Here is a 16904-nt window from a genome sequence, read left to right as displayed (position 1 = left end):
ACAGCTGAAGTTTGCACAAGTGAGATTGCCTGGGAGGAAAACACAGGTGGACCATAAAGAGGGTGGTCTTCGGACATCATGAGACCAGGCAGTGGAGAATGCAATGATCTTGCTTCATGGATTAGGGAGCCTGAGAAAAGCAGACACATTTTAAAGACGATACTGAAAGCAAAAGGAACTCCATTAAGGGAAAACTTTGTCCAAAATAGGCTATGCGCTATCCCCCTTTCCCAGTATAGACCTGCCCCCTGAGGCTCCTCTAGCATATGAGGCCCCTCTAGCATATGCTGGCTAAATAGCTGGCATAGGTCCAAGGAGACCCATTGACAGCCAGGCAGCCTACAGAGAGATAAGTAATCAAGATTTTAACTGCCTCTCCCAGGCCATTTGGTCTCAGTGCACACTCCATCAGCAATGCTGCATGCTATGGACTGTGCATGCGGTCCATAGTATGCATGCATAGTGGGGGACAAGGTTGGGCTGTTATAGTGCAGTCATGTATGGGATGATCAGGGTGCATTTTGCTGTATTCGGTGGGAATTGTTCACTGGGCCAGGTGTTTGTTCTTTCAGCCTGAAATAATCTAGCAAGCTGTTAGCTTTAAATAAAAGACAGGAAAGTTTAGGTGAGTTTTTGCAAACTAGTATTATTTAGGTATGATGCATTAGTTTATTTACACTGCGATCCTATCTTGCTCTGAAACAGGCAGGCCAGGAGGCCTGTGCTGCACCCAGTGCAAGATAGGGGCCCAAAGCGGCTCAGCCGGAGGTAAGGTGAAACTCTTCCCCTTACACCCAGGTAAGCCACTGCAACTCCAATGGGTCTTCTTGGATTTGTGCCACCTCAGGAGGTGGCATAAGTACGAGAAGAGTGGAGCAGCTTGCAGCTGCTCCGCACCACTCAGGAACAGGGGCTAGGATCCAGCATATCTGCTGGGTTCCCCTGCCTCCTGCTCTCCAACCGCCCCCCCCAGACTGCCCTCCGCCCACCCGCCCCGCCCAAGAACCCTCTCTCCCGCCTCCTCCCCACCTCTTCCCTGCCCTCTATAGACCCTTGGGTCGGCCGAGCTCAGCCAATGCTAGCCTCCCTTTATAAGTCGGCACGGAGGCTGGATTGAGCCTCCGTGGGCTGGCGTGCTTCCCTGCGCTGGTCCAGCTGACTCTTGGGGAGGTGCAAATGTGCCGTATGGCACATTTGCAACCCTCCTGGGTGTGCATAAGGGCCCAAGGTGCAGTTTGGATTGTGCCCTTAAATACATTATATTGATAATTGTCCCATGTTTAATCATTATACTCATTTATTGCACTTTATAATTTTATATCAGTTGCTTTGTCAATCCAACTTCTGTTTGGCATCTCTATTTGCTCCATGATTACATTTGCTTTGTCATCTCTTCAGTAAATCAATAAACCATTTACTGCAGTTTAGTTACAGCATTGGATCTGTGGTTTATTTCTACTTAGAAGTAAGTTGCATTGTGTTCAGTTGAGAAAGTGTGAATAGGATTGCAGCCTATGAGGAACAGAAGTTCTTAAAGAGGCAGCAGCAGTACCTAGAGTATGTGCATTCTTCACTTCCCACACTGAACTGAACCCCTAGGGAAATTATGGAGTGCAATGGAATTAGTCTTTTGGGCACAGGCCACCATTAGATTGATTGAATTTTGAGAGGTTTAATCCACTTAAGCAGTAAATCTTGCTGCTACTAGGGTTGACAAGCTGGCTGCCCAATTTTGGCTTCCACCCACAGTTTAAAAGATATCTTATTGCTATGACATTTCTTGGAAATAATATTTTCAAGAATGTCTTCAGGAACGATGGACAGGTTTTTTGGGGTTTTTTTTTTTTTTTTTGGTAGCATACTGTATTTCCCATTTGAACTTTCCTTACACCTGTCATTCATTCTAATATACTACATAATATGAGAGGGGCGGAAAACAAGTTTGGATTTGTCTAAAAACAGGGGTGTAAAATCCAAATGATGGGAGGGTCAAATTCCCCACCCAGAGGTTTCATCTGTAATTTTTCAATTCCCCCTCAGTTTGATGAGCATGAATTTCTGAAACACTTCTTCATCATCTCATCATCCACCCCATCATCCTGGGTAGGAAAGTGCTGCAAGAGGTGGTTTTAGAAAAGGTGGTTTTAGAAAAGGACGCTCAGTCAGTCTACTTCCTAATGTTCCTCTTGCACTGATCAACAAACATTGACTTGTTGCAAGCTTATCTCAAGTATGTGAGATGATTTCAATGGCAAGCAGGGGACATTTCAATAGCAGTTCTACTTGCAAACACACCAGCCTGCTACTTGTGACTTTTGGGCCAGAAAAATGATGGAATTACCTGGAGTACAATGAATCCTGTTGGGAACTTCATAGGGTCTGAATATGCCTAAGAGCTTTATGTTTGACATTTCTGATTTAAAATGTATGTTTTTTAAAGACTTACAGATTTCTTCTTGAATCCAGACTTATGGTCTTGGTAGAAACCTTTGCATGCATCATGTAGAAAATCCTTCAGCACCCTGGAAACTTCATGAAGAGTGAAGAGTGGGCAAGTATCCATTACTTCCTTGTGTTGTTGACCACTCATCCCTGCCAACGTGAGTCTGCTCTCTTCATGTTTTCTAAGCAGAAGTGTATAGAGGAGACATTTTGGAGAGATGGTGCAGTAGAGCTTCTGAAGTCGGCTGTATGTCAAGAAGTCATATATGTTGGCCCCATTATCAATAAATAAGTTGACAAATTCTGGCTTATCATTCACCAGAGCATCCATCATCACTTCCTCTAGGTCACATGACTGCGTTGAAAAGAAATGGAAAATAATTTTTTTTTCAATGGGAGTAGCCATGGGTAGGAATTCCTGATATTAATGCTAGGAATTGTGCCATCTTTTTCTAACATATCATGTGGAAATCCATGAGGAGGGCCATTGGATTGAAAATACAAAAACAAAGCAGAGAGAGAATATTCCATGTTCTTGCCACATTTCAGTCTACTTCAGCAAACATTGGACTCTATTAAACAACATGGAGGTTCACCAAGACTACCATGCAGCAATTTTGCATCAATGGGGCAAAGTGACTGGGAGATGGTTATCTAGGCATTATGTACAGCATATACATCAGGCAGCATCCTTATAGTAAATCCCTCCAGCTAGGTAGTAATGAAAGTGTGAGTAGGGAATATGACGTAGTGAGTTTCCCCCTCATTAAAAGCTTTAACTGATGAAGTGGGGAAATGTACTATAGGATGATCTCAACAAATTTTAGCAGATTCTGTTAGAAGATATCACTAGGGAAAATTTACCACAAGGTTGCCAATCCCGAAGGTAAATGCAACATATAGACCCACTCCAGGCTTCATGCCAGTATTGCATGAAGGATGGGATAGCAAATGACAGCAAATGATCCAATACCAGATATGAAATAATTGGAGTTAATCCTAAATCTCTATACACAAATGTCCATCTATACTTTAAAAACATTAGAGAATTCCCACGGAAATTAAAGCGATGGGGCTAGTGTGCCTTCTGACTTGCATGTAGTCCTTTGACCCTTTGTATTTCCAATGATTGTAGAAAAATACCTCCCTTTGGTTGTCGGTACACCATCTTTCTAAAACAGCACAAAAGTTTATCTTGGCGTGTAACACGCTCTAAAAGTCAGCCTATAATATTGGAAGTCAGTGATGGGAGATGGAAGCAGGAAGTCAGTGGTTCAGGATTTCTGGAACAGTGCTTGCCCATGAATATCACAAGTTTTTGAGTTTCTTCATCTTCTGGACTAGCCATATTTGCAACTCAGTCAAAAGCTTCATCCACCCAGTGATGTTGGTTCAAAAGAGTATCCCTAAATTAAGTTTTTCCTTCTCAGTTTCCCTTCTTTTCTGAAATCAACATAACTGCACTGCTGCAACCAATCATTGATGTAGCATTATTAGTAAAAATAATACAAGTACATAAAAGAGCCTACCTTCCACTCAACATCCCCATTGAAAATTTCACTCTTTGCTATGTCCACTCTGTTCCAAGCCACAGCCAGCTTCAGTTCATCCAGATATTCTTGGGCTTCCTGGCTATGACTCTTACAGGCTATCGCAGGAGATAGGAAAACAAATTCACCACTGAATTTAGAGTGGATAGAATCTCTCAAGGCTTAATAACAAAAAATATGAACTAAAAAGGGACCTTATCTCTGCTATTTTTAATCCTTTTTCAGTTCCTAGTTTTTGTTTGTTTTTAAATGCCTGTCTTGCCATTTAAAGTGTCCCACACTAATCAAAGACGGCTTGGGCATGATCGAGTCAATTAAGCCCTTTTAAGCCCCTTTTGACTTAAATGGAAGAGGATTGGGCATGTTCTTAATTTGCTTACTGAAATGAATGGAATTTAAAAACATTTTACTTTAGCTGGAACTGTGTCCATTTTTATTTGAAGTCAATCCTTTTGTCATAGAAATTAGAATTTCTTAAGAGTACCATAAAGGCCAAGTGCCTTTGTTCAAGCTGTGAAGTTTCCATTCCACTTCACCCTTTTAAAACAAAATATTTTTTAATTGAAATATAACAAAAAGTATATCAAGAGATCAACATATCTGTCACGATGCAATCATCACTTTGTTCTACATCTTTTCTACAATTTTTAAAAATTTCTGTATAGCATATTACAAGGGAAGTAAATACCAAGAAACTGCTATAGCCCAGTCCTAACCAATTTTCCAGCACCAATGCAGCCCTGCCAAAGAGATACATGCTGCATTCTGTGGTGGTGGGGGGCAGTCATGGAGATCTCGTCAATGTAAGGAAATTTTTGTTCATAAGAATATAAGAACAGCCCCACTGGATCAGGCCATAGGCCCATCTAGTCCAGTTTCCTGTATCTCACAGCGGCCCGCCAAATGCCCCAGGGAGCGCACCAGATAACAAGAGACCTCATTCTGGTGCCCTCCCTTGCATCTGGCATTCTGACATAGCCCATTTCTAAAATCAGGAGGTTACACTTACACATCATGGCTTGTAACCAGTAATGGATTTTTCCTCCAGCAAACTTGTCCAATCCTCCCTTAAAGGCATCCAGGCCAGATGCCGTCACCACATCCTGTGGCAAGGAGTTCCACTTTCCTCATTAGGAAGGTGCCCAAGCCCAGTAATCATTTTGGTTGCTCTCTTTTGCACCTTTTCCATTTTCACTATGTCCTTTTTGAGACCAGAACTGGACGCAATACTCCAGGTTTAGCCTTACCATCAATTTGTACAATGGCATTATAATATTAGCTGTTTTGTTCTCAATACCTTTTCTGATGATCCCAAGCATAGTATTAGCCTTTTTTACTGCCACCACACATTGGGTCGACACTTTCATCGACTTGTCCACCACGAGTTGGCAACCTTCAGTCTCGAAAGACTATGGTGTTGTGTTGGCAACCTTCAGTCTCGAAAGACTATGGTATTGTGCTCTGAATGGTGGTTCTGGAACAGCGTCTAGTGTGGCTGAAAAGGCCAATTCGGGAGTGACAATCCCTTCCACACTGGGAGCAAGTGCAGTCTGTCCCTGTCCCTGGCTATGGGCCTTCCTTCTTTGCCTCTTTGCCTCAGTCTGTTGGCCAAGTGTCTCTTCAAACCGGGAAAGGCCATGCTGCACAGCCTGCCTCCAAGCGGGCCGCTCAGAGACCAGGGTTTCCCACTTGTTGAGGTCCACTCCTAAGGCCTTCAGATCCCTCTTGCAGATGTCCTTGTATCGCAGCTGTGGTCTACCTGTAGGGCGCTTTCCTTGCACGAGTTCTCCATATGGAGATCCTTTGGGATGCGGCCATCATCCATTCTCACAACATGACCAAGCCAACGCAGGTGTCTCTGTTTCAGCAGTGCATACATGATAAGGATTCCAGCACGTTCCAGGACTGTGTTGTTTGGAACTTTGTCCTGCCAGGTGATGCCAAGAATGTGTCGGAGGCAACGCATGTGGAAAGCATTCAGTTTCCTCTCCTGTTGTGAGCGAAGAGTACATGGCTCGCTGCAGTACAGAAGTGTACTCAAGACGCAAGCTCTGTAGACCTGGATCTTGGTATGTTCCATCAGCTTCTTGTTGGACCAGACTCTCTTTGTGAGTCTGGAAAACATGGTAGCTGCTTTACCGATGCGTTTGTTTAGCTCGGTATTGAGAGAAAGAGTGTCGGAGATCGTTGAGCCAAGGTACACAAAGTCATGGACAAACCCCAGTTCATGCTCAGAGATTGTAATGCAGGGAGGTGAGTCCACATCCTGAACCATGACCTGTGTTTTCTTAAGGCTGATTGTCAGTCCAAAATCTTGGCAGGCCTTGCTAAAACGATCCATGAGCTGCTGGAGATCTTTGGCAGAGTGGGTAGTGACAGCTGCATCATCGGCAAAGAGGAAGTCATGCAGACATTTCAGCTGGACTTTGAACTTTGTTCTCAGTCTGGAGGGGTTGAAGAGCTTTCTGTCTGATTTGGTCTGGAGATAGATGCCTTCTGTTGCAGTTCCAAAGGCATGCTTCAGCAGGACAGCAAAGAAAATCCCAAACAAGGTTGGTGCAAGAACATAGCCCTGCTTCAAGCCGCTTCGGATGTCAAAGGGGTCTGATGTGGAGCCATCAAAGACAAAGTGCCCTTCATGTCCTTGTGGAAAGATCTGATGATGCTGAGGAGCCTGGGTGGACATCCGATCTTGGGGAGAATCTTGAAGAGATGTAGTGACCAGAACTGGACACAATACTCCAGGTGTGGCCTTTCCATCCATTTGTACAACTGCATTATAATATTAGCCGTTTTGTTCTCAATACCTTTTCTAATGATCCCAAGCATAGAATTGGCCTTCTTTACTGCCGCCGCACATTGGGTCGACACTTTCATCGACCTGTCCACCACCACCCCAAAATCTCTCTCCTGATCTGTCACAGACAGCTCAGAACCCATCACCCTATATGTGAAGTTTTGATTTTTTTGCCCCAATGTGCATGACCTTACACTTACTGACATTGAAACGCATCTGTCATTTTGCTGCCCATTCTGCCAGTTTGGAGAGATCCTTCTGGAGCTCCTCACAATCACTTCTGGTCTTCACCACTCAGAATGAAGTGGTCATTTGCAGATGAAGCCACATCAATCCATTTGCCTACCTCCTCTGCTCTTTCCTCACATGGTTTCTTTGAATTTAAAGGGACTACATGAGAAAGGAGCAAAGTGAGTAGATAGGGAAACAGATCACCACTGCCCATGCCCCTCAAACAGTGGTGTCGCTAGGGGGGTTCGGGCGGTACGAACCCCACTGGGTGACATGCACGGGGGGGGGGTGACATGCACTGGGGGGGTGATGTGCTAAAATCGCAGTGGTTAGGAGTAACCCAACGGTATATAATATGGGGGATGTGGAATTTCGAGCAGAATGCAATGCAAAAAACCAGAGTGTAATATCTCCTTTCTATCAAAAGTTATGGTCAAAAAACTGGAGAACAAAAATGCATGGATTCCTATGGAAAGTGAGCCGTATTGTGTGTTTACTCGTGAGTAGGCGAACTTGCCTTAGTCCTTTGGAAAGGGAAGGCTGAGAGGAATCCAATGACACCAGAACAGTCCTGATCCAATGTATGCAGCCCCCAAAAATACCTGAGAAGAAAGTCCCTCTCTCCAAGCAGATGAATGTATTGAGCCCTATGGAAAGCGAAACTAAGCCTCAGGGTTGCATTTACTCACAAGTAAGTAAACATGGCTTGGCTGATGTGGAAGATCAGGTGCAGGAGAGTGTAAGGCTACCAGAATGGTCCTGATCCTATGCACCTGGAGCTAAACAAGTGCTCCAGAAGGCAGCCTCCCCCCCCAAAAAAGGATCAAAACAGGCTTCAGCTGATAAGGTGAACCTTTTTGAGACTTGTAAAGCCAGGTGGATCCTGAAAGTGATCTGGTTTAAACAGAAGTTCTTAAATTGAACTGGGCACTGGGTAGGGCTGAAAACCTTACTGGTTTTGGAGGGGGATGTTATTGCAGGCAGGCTACAGAGAAAATTCACTTGGTGGCTGGCTTAAGAACATAAGAACATAAGAACAGCCCCACTGGATCAGGCCATAGGCCCATCTAGTCCAGCTTCCTGTATCTCACAGCGGCCCACCAAATGCCCCAGGGAGCACACCAGAGCACACCAGGGAGCACACCAGGCTTCTGCTTATTTAATTGTTTTACATTAATTATTTATACTTATTTATTTTAATTTGCCTGATTATGTCACTTCCACTATGACATCAATTCTGGTGGGTCTTGGACAGACTGTCATTCTAAAAAGTGGGTCCCAGAGAGTGGAGGAGGAGCCAACAGTGGATGAACAGACATGTTTCCAGGGGCTCCTGAGAGAGAGTCTGTTTTCCCCCAAAAAACTGCAGGTCTGAAGAGGATCTGAAGATCTTTATCAGGAGAGAGAAGATCTTTCCACAGTGCAGGTACCAGAGATTTTGAAAGCCCGACTGGGGGGGGGGGCCCTTCTTCTCGGAAACCTAATAATCATGGACAGTATTGGGGGAGGTGCAGTGTCTGCAGTCAAGCTGCTGGCTCCATGCTAAGATACCATATGGAAGAAAAAGCATGAAGTGTAAAGTTTAAGTTGGAAATTTAAGATAAGTATGTGTTAATATTGTCCCCGACTTTGATTGACTGATTTGGTTAGAAGCCCTGGATACACTGAAGGCATTAATGAGAAATATTTTAAGGATATTGGAAGTGCTCTTTATCTTTGTAGTGGAATAAATCAGTCGTGGATTATAACTATAAATATAATTTGATGTGTGGACTAAAATCCAGAATTACTTGTGGACATAATTTTTATTAGACTTGAAAGAGTTTTGTCTTCTTGAGACTGTTTCTTTCATTTTGCTTTTCTCCATTAACCACACTGTTATCTGCAAGAAAAATTCAAAGAAAGCCTGACTGAAAAATCATGTGGTAAAAGTAAGGAGAATAATATGCTGTGGACATGTTGTGCATTAGAGAGAAATTGCAAGATGGAGCCTGTTCCAGATATTTGGACTCAAATGATCCTCAAAAATTTGGAAAAATTGCTCACAATGAGAAGACAGCAGTTGAGTTGATCTTTGTAGATTCAAGCCAGTTTAAAGACTCTCTCTCAACAGACAGATGTGTGCAAGGAGCAATTAGAAGACCTCCTTTCTATCAAAGGAGATAGAAGATAAACAGAAGGAGAAAGCGGAAAAGATGATGGTGAGAGATGAAATCATCACCAGAAGACTGGATACAGAAATTAGAAGAGTGGAAAATCAACAGGATCTAGAGGGGACGTTGATGGAGATAGAAATAAAGAAGATGGATAGAGTAACATGGGTGCACAAAATACAAAATTTGTTGGAACAACAAGAAGAAAACATATCCCAGTTAATTGAACATACCTTATACAAGAAAGTGTGGGCTTATTGGATTCTGTTATGGAGATAAATTATTAAAGATATTACAGGAGAAAAAATGGAAAGAAAGAAAAAGAAACCTGAGGGTTAACCTGAGGGTTAAAGAAAATTGGAGGATTTTATTTAGTTAAATTTACTTAAAAAACAAATATATACGAAACTGATATATAATATGAATTAGAAAAAATAGCTGGAAATGTTAGCGTGTGGATTAATTGTTTTATAGGTGGTTATTATGTTAAAGAAAAAAATCTAATCAGATTGGAGAATTAGATTGGAGAATGGTAAAGAACATATTATAAGAGATTGTTGGTTTTATTATAATTTGCAAATTAGATTATTATTATTATTTGATATTAATGAGTAATTGAACTAGTTGAGATGATAAAAAGTGAATATTTAGAAAAGATATTATAGGGAATTAGGAAAAATCTATTATATTTGATATAAGAAATATATAAATGAGTAGAAGAGTTAGAAGTAGATGGAAGAGTTGTTTTATATGTTGTTATACTTTGGTAATTAGATTATTTTGTTTTAATATTAATGAGTAATTGAAGTAAGTTTATTTTTTGATAGACAGTGAAAATTTAGAAAATATAGTACAGGGCATGAGGGAAAATTTAATATATATTATAAAAATAAATGGATAAACTAATAAGAGGCAGAATTAGATGAGTAGTAGATTAGTAGTGGTAGTAGATTAGGAGATATAGTATGATTAATGAGTAATGGTATATGGTATTTAGCACTCCTAAATGAATGTGATATGTCTGTATGTCAGGGAATTAGAGGGCAGGTCCTCTTCTGGATTAGGAACAGGTTGAAGGCCAGGAAACAGAGAGTGGGTGTCAATGGGCAATTTTCACAATGGAAAGAGGTGAAAAGCGGTGTGCCCCAAGGATCTGTCCTGGGACCGGTGCTTTTCAACCTCTTCATAAATGACCTGGAGACAGGGTTGAGCAGTGAGGTGGCTAAGTTTGCAGACGACACCAAACTTTTCTGAGTAGTGAAGACCAGAAGTGATTGTGAGGAGCTCCAGAAGGATCTCTCCATACTGGCAGAATGGGCAGCAAAATGGCAGATGCGCTTCAATGTCAGTAAGTGTAAGGTCATGCACACTGGGGCAAAAAATCAAAACTTCACTTATAGGGTGATGGGTTCTGAGCTGTCTGTGACAGATCAGGAGAGAGATCTTGGGGTGGTGGTGGACAGGTCGATGAAAGTGTCGACTCAATGTGCAGCAGCAATAAATAAGGCCAATTCTATGCTTGGGATCATTAGAAAAGGTATTGAGAACAAAACGGCTAATATTATAATGCCGTTGTACAAATCTATGGTAACACCTGGAGTATTGTGTCCAGTTCTGGTTGCCGCATCTCAAAAAAGACATAGTGGAAATGGAAAAGGAAATGGAAAAGGTGCAAAAGAGAGCAACTAAGATGATTACTGGGCTGGGGCACCTTCCTTATGAGGAAAGGCTATGGCGTTTGGGCCTCTTCAGCCTAGAAAAGAGGCGCCTCAGGGGGGACATGATTGAGACATACAAAATTTTGCAGGGGATGGACAGAGTGGATAGGGAGATGCTCTTTACACTCTCACATAATACCAGAACCAGGGGACATCCACTAAAATTGAGTGTCGGGAGAGTTAGGACAGACAAAAGAAAAAATTTATTTACACAGAAATTGGTCTGTGTGGTTGGTCTGTGGAACTCCTTGCCACAGGATGTGGTGATGGCGTCTGGCCTGAACGCCTTTAAAAGGGGATTGGACAAGTTTCTGGAGGAAAAATCCATTACGGGTTACAAGCCATGATGTGTATGTGCAACCTCCTGATTTTAGAAATGGGCTATGTCATAATGCCAGATGCAAGGGAGGGCGCCAGGATGCAGGTCTCTTGTTATCTGGTGTGCTCCCTGGTGCATTTGGTGGGCCGCTGTGAGATACAGGAAGCTGGACTAGATGGGCCTATGGCCTGACAGCCTATGGCTGTTCTTATGTCAGTGTGTGTTAATTCTAAATAAATAAATAAATAAATAAATAAATAAATAAAATAAAAAGTGATTTCCAGCGCTAAAAGTTTGAGAACCGCTACAATAAGGTGTTAGTAAGTTGACACCCGGGTGGGTGTGTGACACCACTAGTGATCAAAATCACTAAAATCACAGTTTGGAGGAATAATACCAGCACATTATATATCAATCAATGCGTAATTTCATGCAGAATGTGCTCTATCTTTGTTCTATCAAAAGGTACAGCCAAAAAACCAGTGGGGGCGGAGCGATGGTACCTCACCACACCCACCACCTGGGGTATTGCCCCGCCCACTGCATGGGGGGATGACGCGCTGGCATCCCGCTCTGGGTGACGTGAACCCTAGTCAAGCCACTGCCCCCAAAACCCACTCAACCAGCTTCTTCCTCACACTTTCCTTTAAACTTACGGACGAATGAGGAAGGAGTGAGGTGGTGGGGTGGGGAAGCAGCTACTATCTCCTTCTGTTCGCAGCATCACCCACACTTCCTGTTTTGTTGAAGAGGATCATGCAGGAAGGAAAGAAGTAGGTGGCTGCGTTTTGTTTTTTGTTTCTGAGTTCTTCGTGGAAAGCATGCAAGGGGGTGGCGGCAGCATTATAGGTTGGAGTGGCATTGGATGGTGGATTAAGAGGCTTCAATAGGGTTTGTGCCACCTGCTGCAAGATCTCATTGTGTCACCCCCATGACAGACCCCCTCCTGTATCAGACTATACAGAATAAATTACAGTATCATACTCACTACCTAAATGCAGTGTTATCACTAGGGTTGATGTCAGCCCCATTAACTTTGTTTACTTTAATATATCACAGTACAGGTCACCCAACAAATCACTAACCAACAAAAAACCAGCGGCTATCTTGATGGCACTCACACAACTTAATAGAGCCCAATCCTGAGCTGCCCGGCACACAGAGCTGCCACAGCACCAAAAATTGCTTCCGTGGCATCCTGTGCAAACAGGCAGCTGCTGGTGGCTCCTTCAGAGACGGGGATATTCATCCCTTTCCCCTGAGTAAAGGAACTAGCCCTGCAATGGGGCTACTTGACTCTGCGGCAGCTCTTAAGCTCTTGAGCCTGTGCGCACTGCATAGGATAGGGACCTAAGAGTTCTAGATATAGCTCTGATACATGGAAATGAGAGCTGACTTATACTAACACCTCACTGTTTCCCTGCTATGCCATTATAACACCTCATTGGCTCTTGGAACAATCCATTTCATTGTTCAGTTCTGAGTTAGGAAAATCCACTTTTTGTTACATAAGGCAGTTGTGTTTTCCTTTTCCAGTTATTTAGTTATAACTTTTGAGAGAATACAGATATTTAAACATGATGTGTTTCATTGTATTCTACATGCAATTGTATATAACATGATGGTATTATTTGAAAATACCAAGATTTCACAATTTTGACTAATTTTGACCCACCAATGTAAGTGGGTCACATGGTGCAGGTCGCACCCCCCACAACCTCCCTAGCAATGCTACTGGTCCATCCTTAGGAAGGGTGCATTTAGATGTTCCAGCTTGGCACCAAAATGTCTTAGACTAGTTCCAGTTTTGTGGAATACACTTCCCAGAGACACCCAAAAATCTTTTCACAGTACAAGAGAAAGACCCACCCTTTTTGACAAAAATTTAATTTTAAATGGTTTTAATATTTTACCATTTTCAGGGGAATTGTTTTGTATACGGATGTATTTTTCTTGTATAATTTTGAGCATTTATAACAGCAGCAGTAAATACATAATTGAGAAAGTACTGAACTAGGATTTCTTTTTTAATAGGTAGCATTGGTTCAAAATATGTTACCTTTAACCAGAGCTTTCAAAATGACTGTGTCCAGTTCTTCTGAACCTTCTTGTTCGAAGTTATGCACTGTTAAAAGGTGCTGCTGGGTAATAATGCTTTGGATCTAAATAATCAAAACAAATTAATTCATTAATTCACCTCCTCTATGTTAGAAGCAGAGTTAAAATATATAAACTTGCCCTGCTTTAATTACACATTATTCTTTCCAGAGTGTCAAGAAGTGTCAAGACTAAGCAGTGGCCTTTGGGTCCCAGTTAGTGAAAGCACATTAGGAGGTTAGAGGCCATGCAAGACAGCACATGGTCAACCCATCCATGAGGCCAGATGAAGTGGCTGAAAGAGGTGCCTGCTAACCCTCCCCATTCTCTTTTGACCACTCCTCCTGCTTCCTGGATTCAAAATGAAGAGAAGGGCAAACTGGAAGAGGAAGTTTGGAGAACAGTGAGCTAGAGCAGCTTCAGCGCTCCAGCCCACCACTCTTCTCTTCTACACTTCCTCTTCTGCTTTGTTTTAAATCAGGGGTGCCCAAACCCCGGCCTGGGGGCCACTTGCGGCCCTTGGGGGCTCTCAATCAGGCCCTCGGGGAGCTCCCAGTCTCCAATGAGCCTCTGGCCCTCCAGAGACTTGTTGGAGCCCATGCTGGCCCGACGCAACTGCTGTCAGCAAGTGAACGACTGTTCGACTTCTCACCTGAGCTGTGGGACAAGGGCTCCCTCCACTACTTGCTGTTTCACGTCTGTGATGCAGCAGTAGCAGCGAAGGAAAGGCTGGCCTTGCTTTGTGCGAGGCCTTTATTCATTCATGTAAGTTCCATCTCTAATATATTCATTTATGTAAATTTATTCAAATTTTAAATTGTAAATTAATTCTTTTTTTCCTGGTCCCTGACACAGTATCAGAGAGATGATGTGGCCCTCCTGCCAAAATGTTTGGACACCCCTGTTTTAAATTCTTCATCTTTTAGTCCAAGGAGTTGGAGGAGTTGGTGGCGGCAACAGAGGCTGGCACATTACCAGGGGAATGGATTCTGCAAGGTGTCATGCAAAGAGATGGTGACATTTGGTGCAAAGCCTGAGGTGCCACTTAGCCTTGAATGATCCCTGAGGTAGGACCTGGGCAGAGAACTAAGTGGAGAGGTGTTCACTACATGCTGCCCATGCAAAACGTTATTCCTGTCAGAATCCATGTTACCCCAAAAGAGCAACATCACAGAAGAGAGATGTGACAAGGGCCATGCTAATGACAGATGCTATGAGCAGGCCTGCTGTGAAATGAATCCACATGTGGCAAAATTTCCCCTTCCTTCCTTTCAAAATGGGCTAATTGATTCTTTAGAATTGCCATCATTAGAAGTCAGCACATGGTCTACTCTTCTAGGGCTTAACCCCTTCAATCCAGAATAAAGATGAGTAGTTAGACAGGGGTCGACAACCTTAAACATTCAAAGAGCCATTTGGACCCGTTTTCTGGAGAAAAGAAAACCTCAGGAGCCACAAAACCCTTTTGACATCTAAAATGAAGATAACACTGCATATATAGGTTTTTTTACCTTTATGATCTGCTGCAAGCTCCCCTTCCTGTGCTAACCAGACAATCTACTTATTGTCAAGATAGATATATCTTGACTGAGGGCCCAATCCTATCTAACTTTCCAGCACTGATGCAGCCCTGAGGAAAGGAAACAAATGTTCCCATACCTTGAGGAGGCCTCTGTGACTGACTCCCCACTACAAGATGCAGTGCATGCCCCATTAGAATGGCTGCACTGACACTGGAAAACTGGATAGGATTGGGCCCTGAGACGGCACTCTGAGGCACACACAGGGTGACCAGAGGTCATAACAATAAAAGAGGACAAGTCACTCCAAAATGTAGGATATTGAAGAAAAATGTAGGACCACAAAATAAAAGCTAAAAACATTCATCTATATTGATTATATATTGATCAATATATAGATTATATATTTATTATATATTGTATTATTGATCTCATGTGCTTAATTAAAAATTACTTATTATTGAATTTAAAACTGTATTACATATAATTAATTACAAGAGGGGATGAGTTGCCTGCTCACAGGGAAAAGCAGGACATTTAAGTTCTTTTCCAGGACATGGGGCTAAAAATAGGACATGTCCTGGAAAAAGAGGACCTCTGGTCACCCTGGGCACACACTGGGACGGTGCATGCTAAGATGGCACCCTTGAATTTAGCACTCTTCATTTTCCCCAGGTCAACCCCCATCTTTCTTGCTCCTGAAAGAGCACCCCTTTCTAAGGCTCCCACAGCCCCATCTCTGCCCTCCTGCTCCCCATGGCACCCCAGAAAAGCAAGGTAAAGATGGAGTTACACAGGCAGCCCTTCCACAGCCTCCCTCTTCCCCACCCACCCACCCTTGCAAAGTCAACACTCCCCCCCTCTCCCAATGCTCTGCCTCACCTATTGCCCTACAAGACAAAAGTGAGGTCATCCCCATTGCCTCACTGTGCCAAGCTCCACCCCACAGCTATGTGCACAGGAGATGCCCACAAGGGGACTGCAGGTGCCTTCTGCCCTCTCCTGGGAGCTGCCCCTGCCTCCCCCCACACAGGCAGCCCTGCCTGGGCTCCCCCTCCTGCCTCTGCGCCCCCCACCGACCCCCCACTGGAAGCCCACTCGCCTGGCACCCCCACCCCTTGCCAGCCACACTCAGGGTGGCAGGAAGCCAGGAGGGGAGCCTGGCTGCTGTCAGCCACACTCACCATATACACGACGTAGAGGGCGCACAGTGCATTACGGGAGCAGGCGAAGCCCCAGCACACCATCTTCCCTGGCAGGAGCGGCCAAGCCCCCCTTTCCCTCCCCTGCAGCACAAAACAATCTCCCACTCCCCCCAAGGGGAAAGCAGCAGCAGCCCGTCCTGCACAAAACAATCTCCCCCTCTGCCCAAGGGGAAAGCAGCAGCAGCCCGTCCTGCCCCTTTAAATTCCAGCCTGCAGGAGCCAGAGCAGATGGCTGAAAGAGCCGCATGCGGCTCTAAAAACACATGTTGCCGATCCCAGAGTTAGAGAGAAGAAGGAGAATGCTTATGCCATCAAGCAATACACTTACCACCGTGGTCCACTGAAGAATGTCCTTCCACAAGAACACTTCAGTAGGAAATTTGTCTTTTAATTGTTTTTCCACCATTTTTGGCACAATTAGGTGTGGCTCATTCAGTAATGCTGCTAGAATGTCAGCTGTGCCACCAGATCCTGCCAAGATGAGCCAGGGAGCAGAATTTTCTAATCCCCTGCAAATTCGCTGTTGTTGTTAAATAATAATAATATTAAAACAAGTTAGCCTATACATATTCAAATGCAATAAATTGTTTCTAAATTATTGTTTGGTCCAAATCTAAATCAAAATTTAGTTATAGTTTAGTTAGATCTGTGGAACTCCTTGCCACAGGATGTGGTGATGGCATAAAAATCTATTATGGTCACAAGCCATGATGTGTATGCGCAACCTCCTGATTTTAGAAATGGGCTATGTCAGAATGCCAGATGCAAGGGAGGGCACCCGGATGCAGGTCTCTTGTTGTGCTCCTTGGGGCATTTGGTGGGCTGCTGTGAGATACAGGAAGCTGGACTAGATGGGCCTATGGCCTGATCCA

General features: G+C 43.6%; 1 protein-coding gene across 1 annotated transcript in view; it reads right to left on the bottom strand.

The window, feature by feature from the left end:
• TRPM5 (transient receptor potential cation channel subfamily M member 5) overlaps positions 1-16904 on the bottom strand; it is a 64572-nt gene that overhangs the window by 25969 nt on the left and 21699 nt on the right. The window contains exons 10-13 of the mRNA XM_066619444.1: positions 16361-16552; positions 13270-13372; positions 3972-4090; positions 2447-2797 (exon numbers count right to left, since the gene is read on the bottom strand). Of these exons, the coding sequence (XP_066475541.1) occupies positions 2447-2797; positions 3972-4090; positions 13270-13372; positions 16361-16552 (765 nt within the window). The remainder of the gene's footprint in view (positions 1-2446; positions 2798-3971; positions 4091-13269; positions 13373-16360; positions 16553-16904) is intronic.

This window comes from Tiliqua scincoides, chromosome 1 (assembly GCF_035046505.1).
Source record: "Tiliqua scincoides isolate rTilSci1 chromosome 1, rTilSci1.hap2, whole genome shotgun sequence".
NCBI lineage: Eukaryota > Metazoa > Chordata > Lepidosauria > Squamata > Scincidae > Tiliqua > Tiliqua scincoides.
Note: the sequence above shows the minus strand (reverse complement) of the source record. Positions and strands in the feature narration are given on the sequence as shown.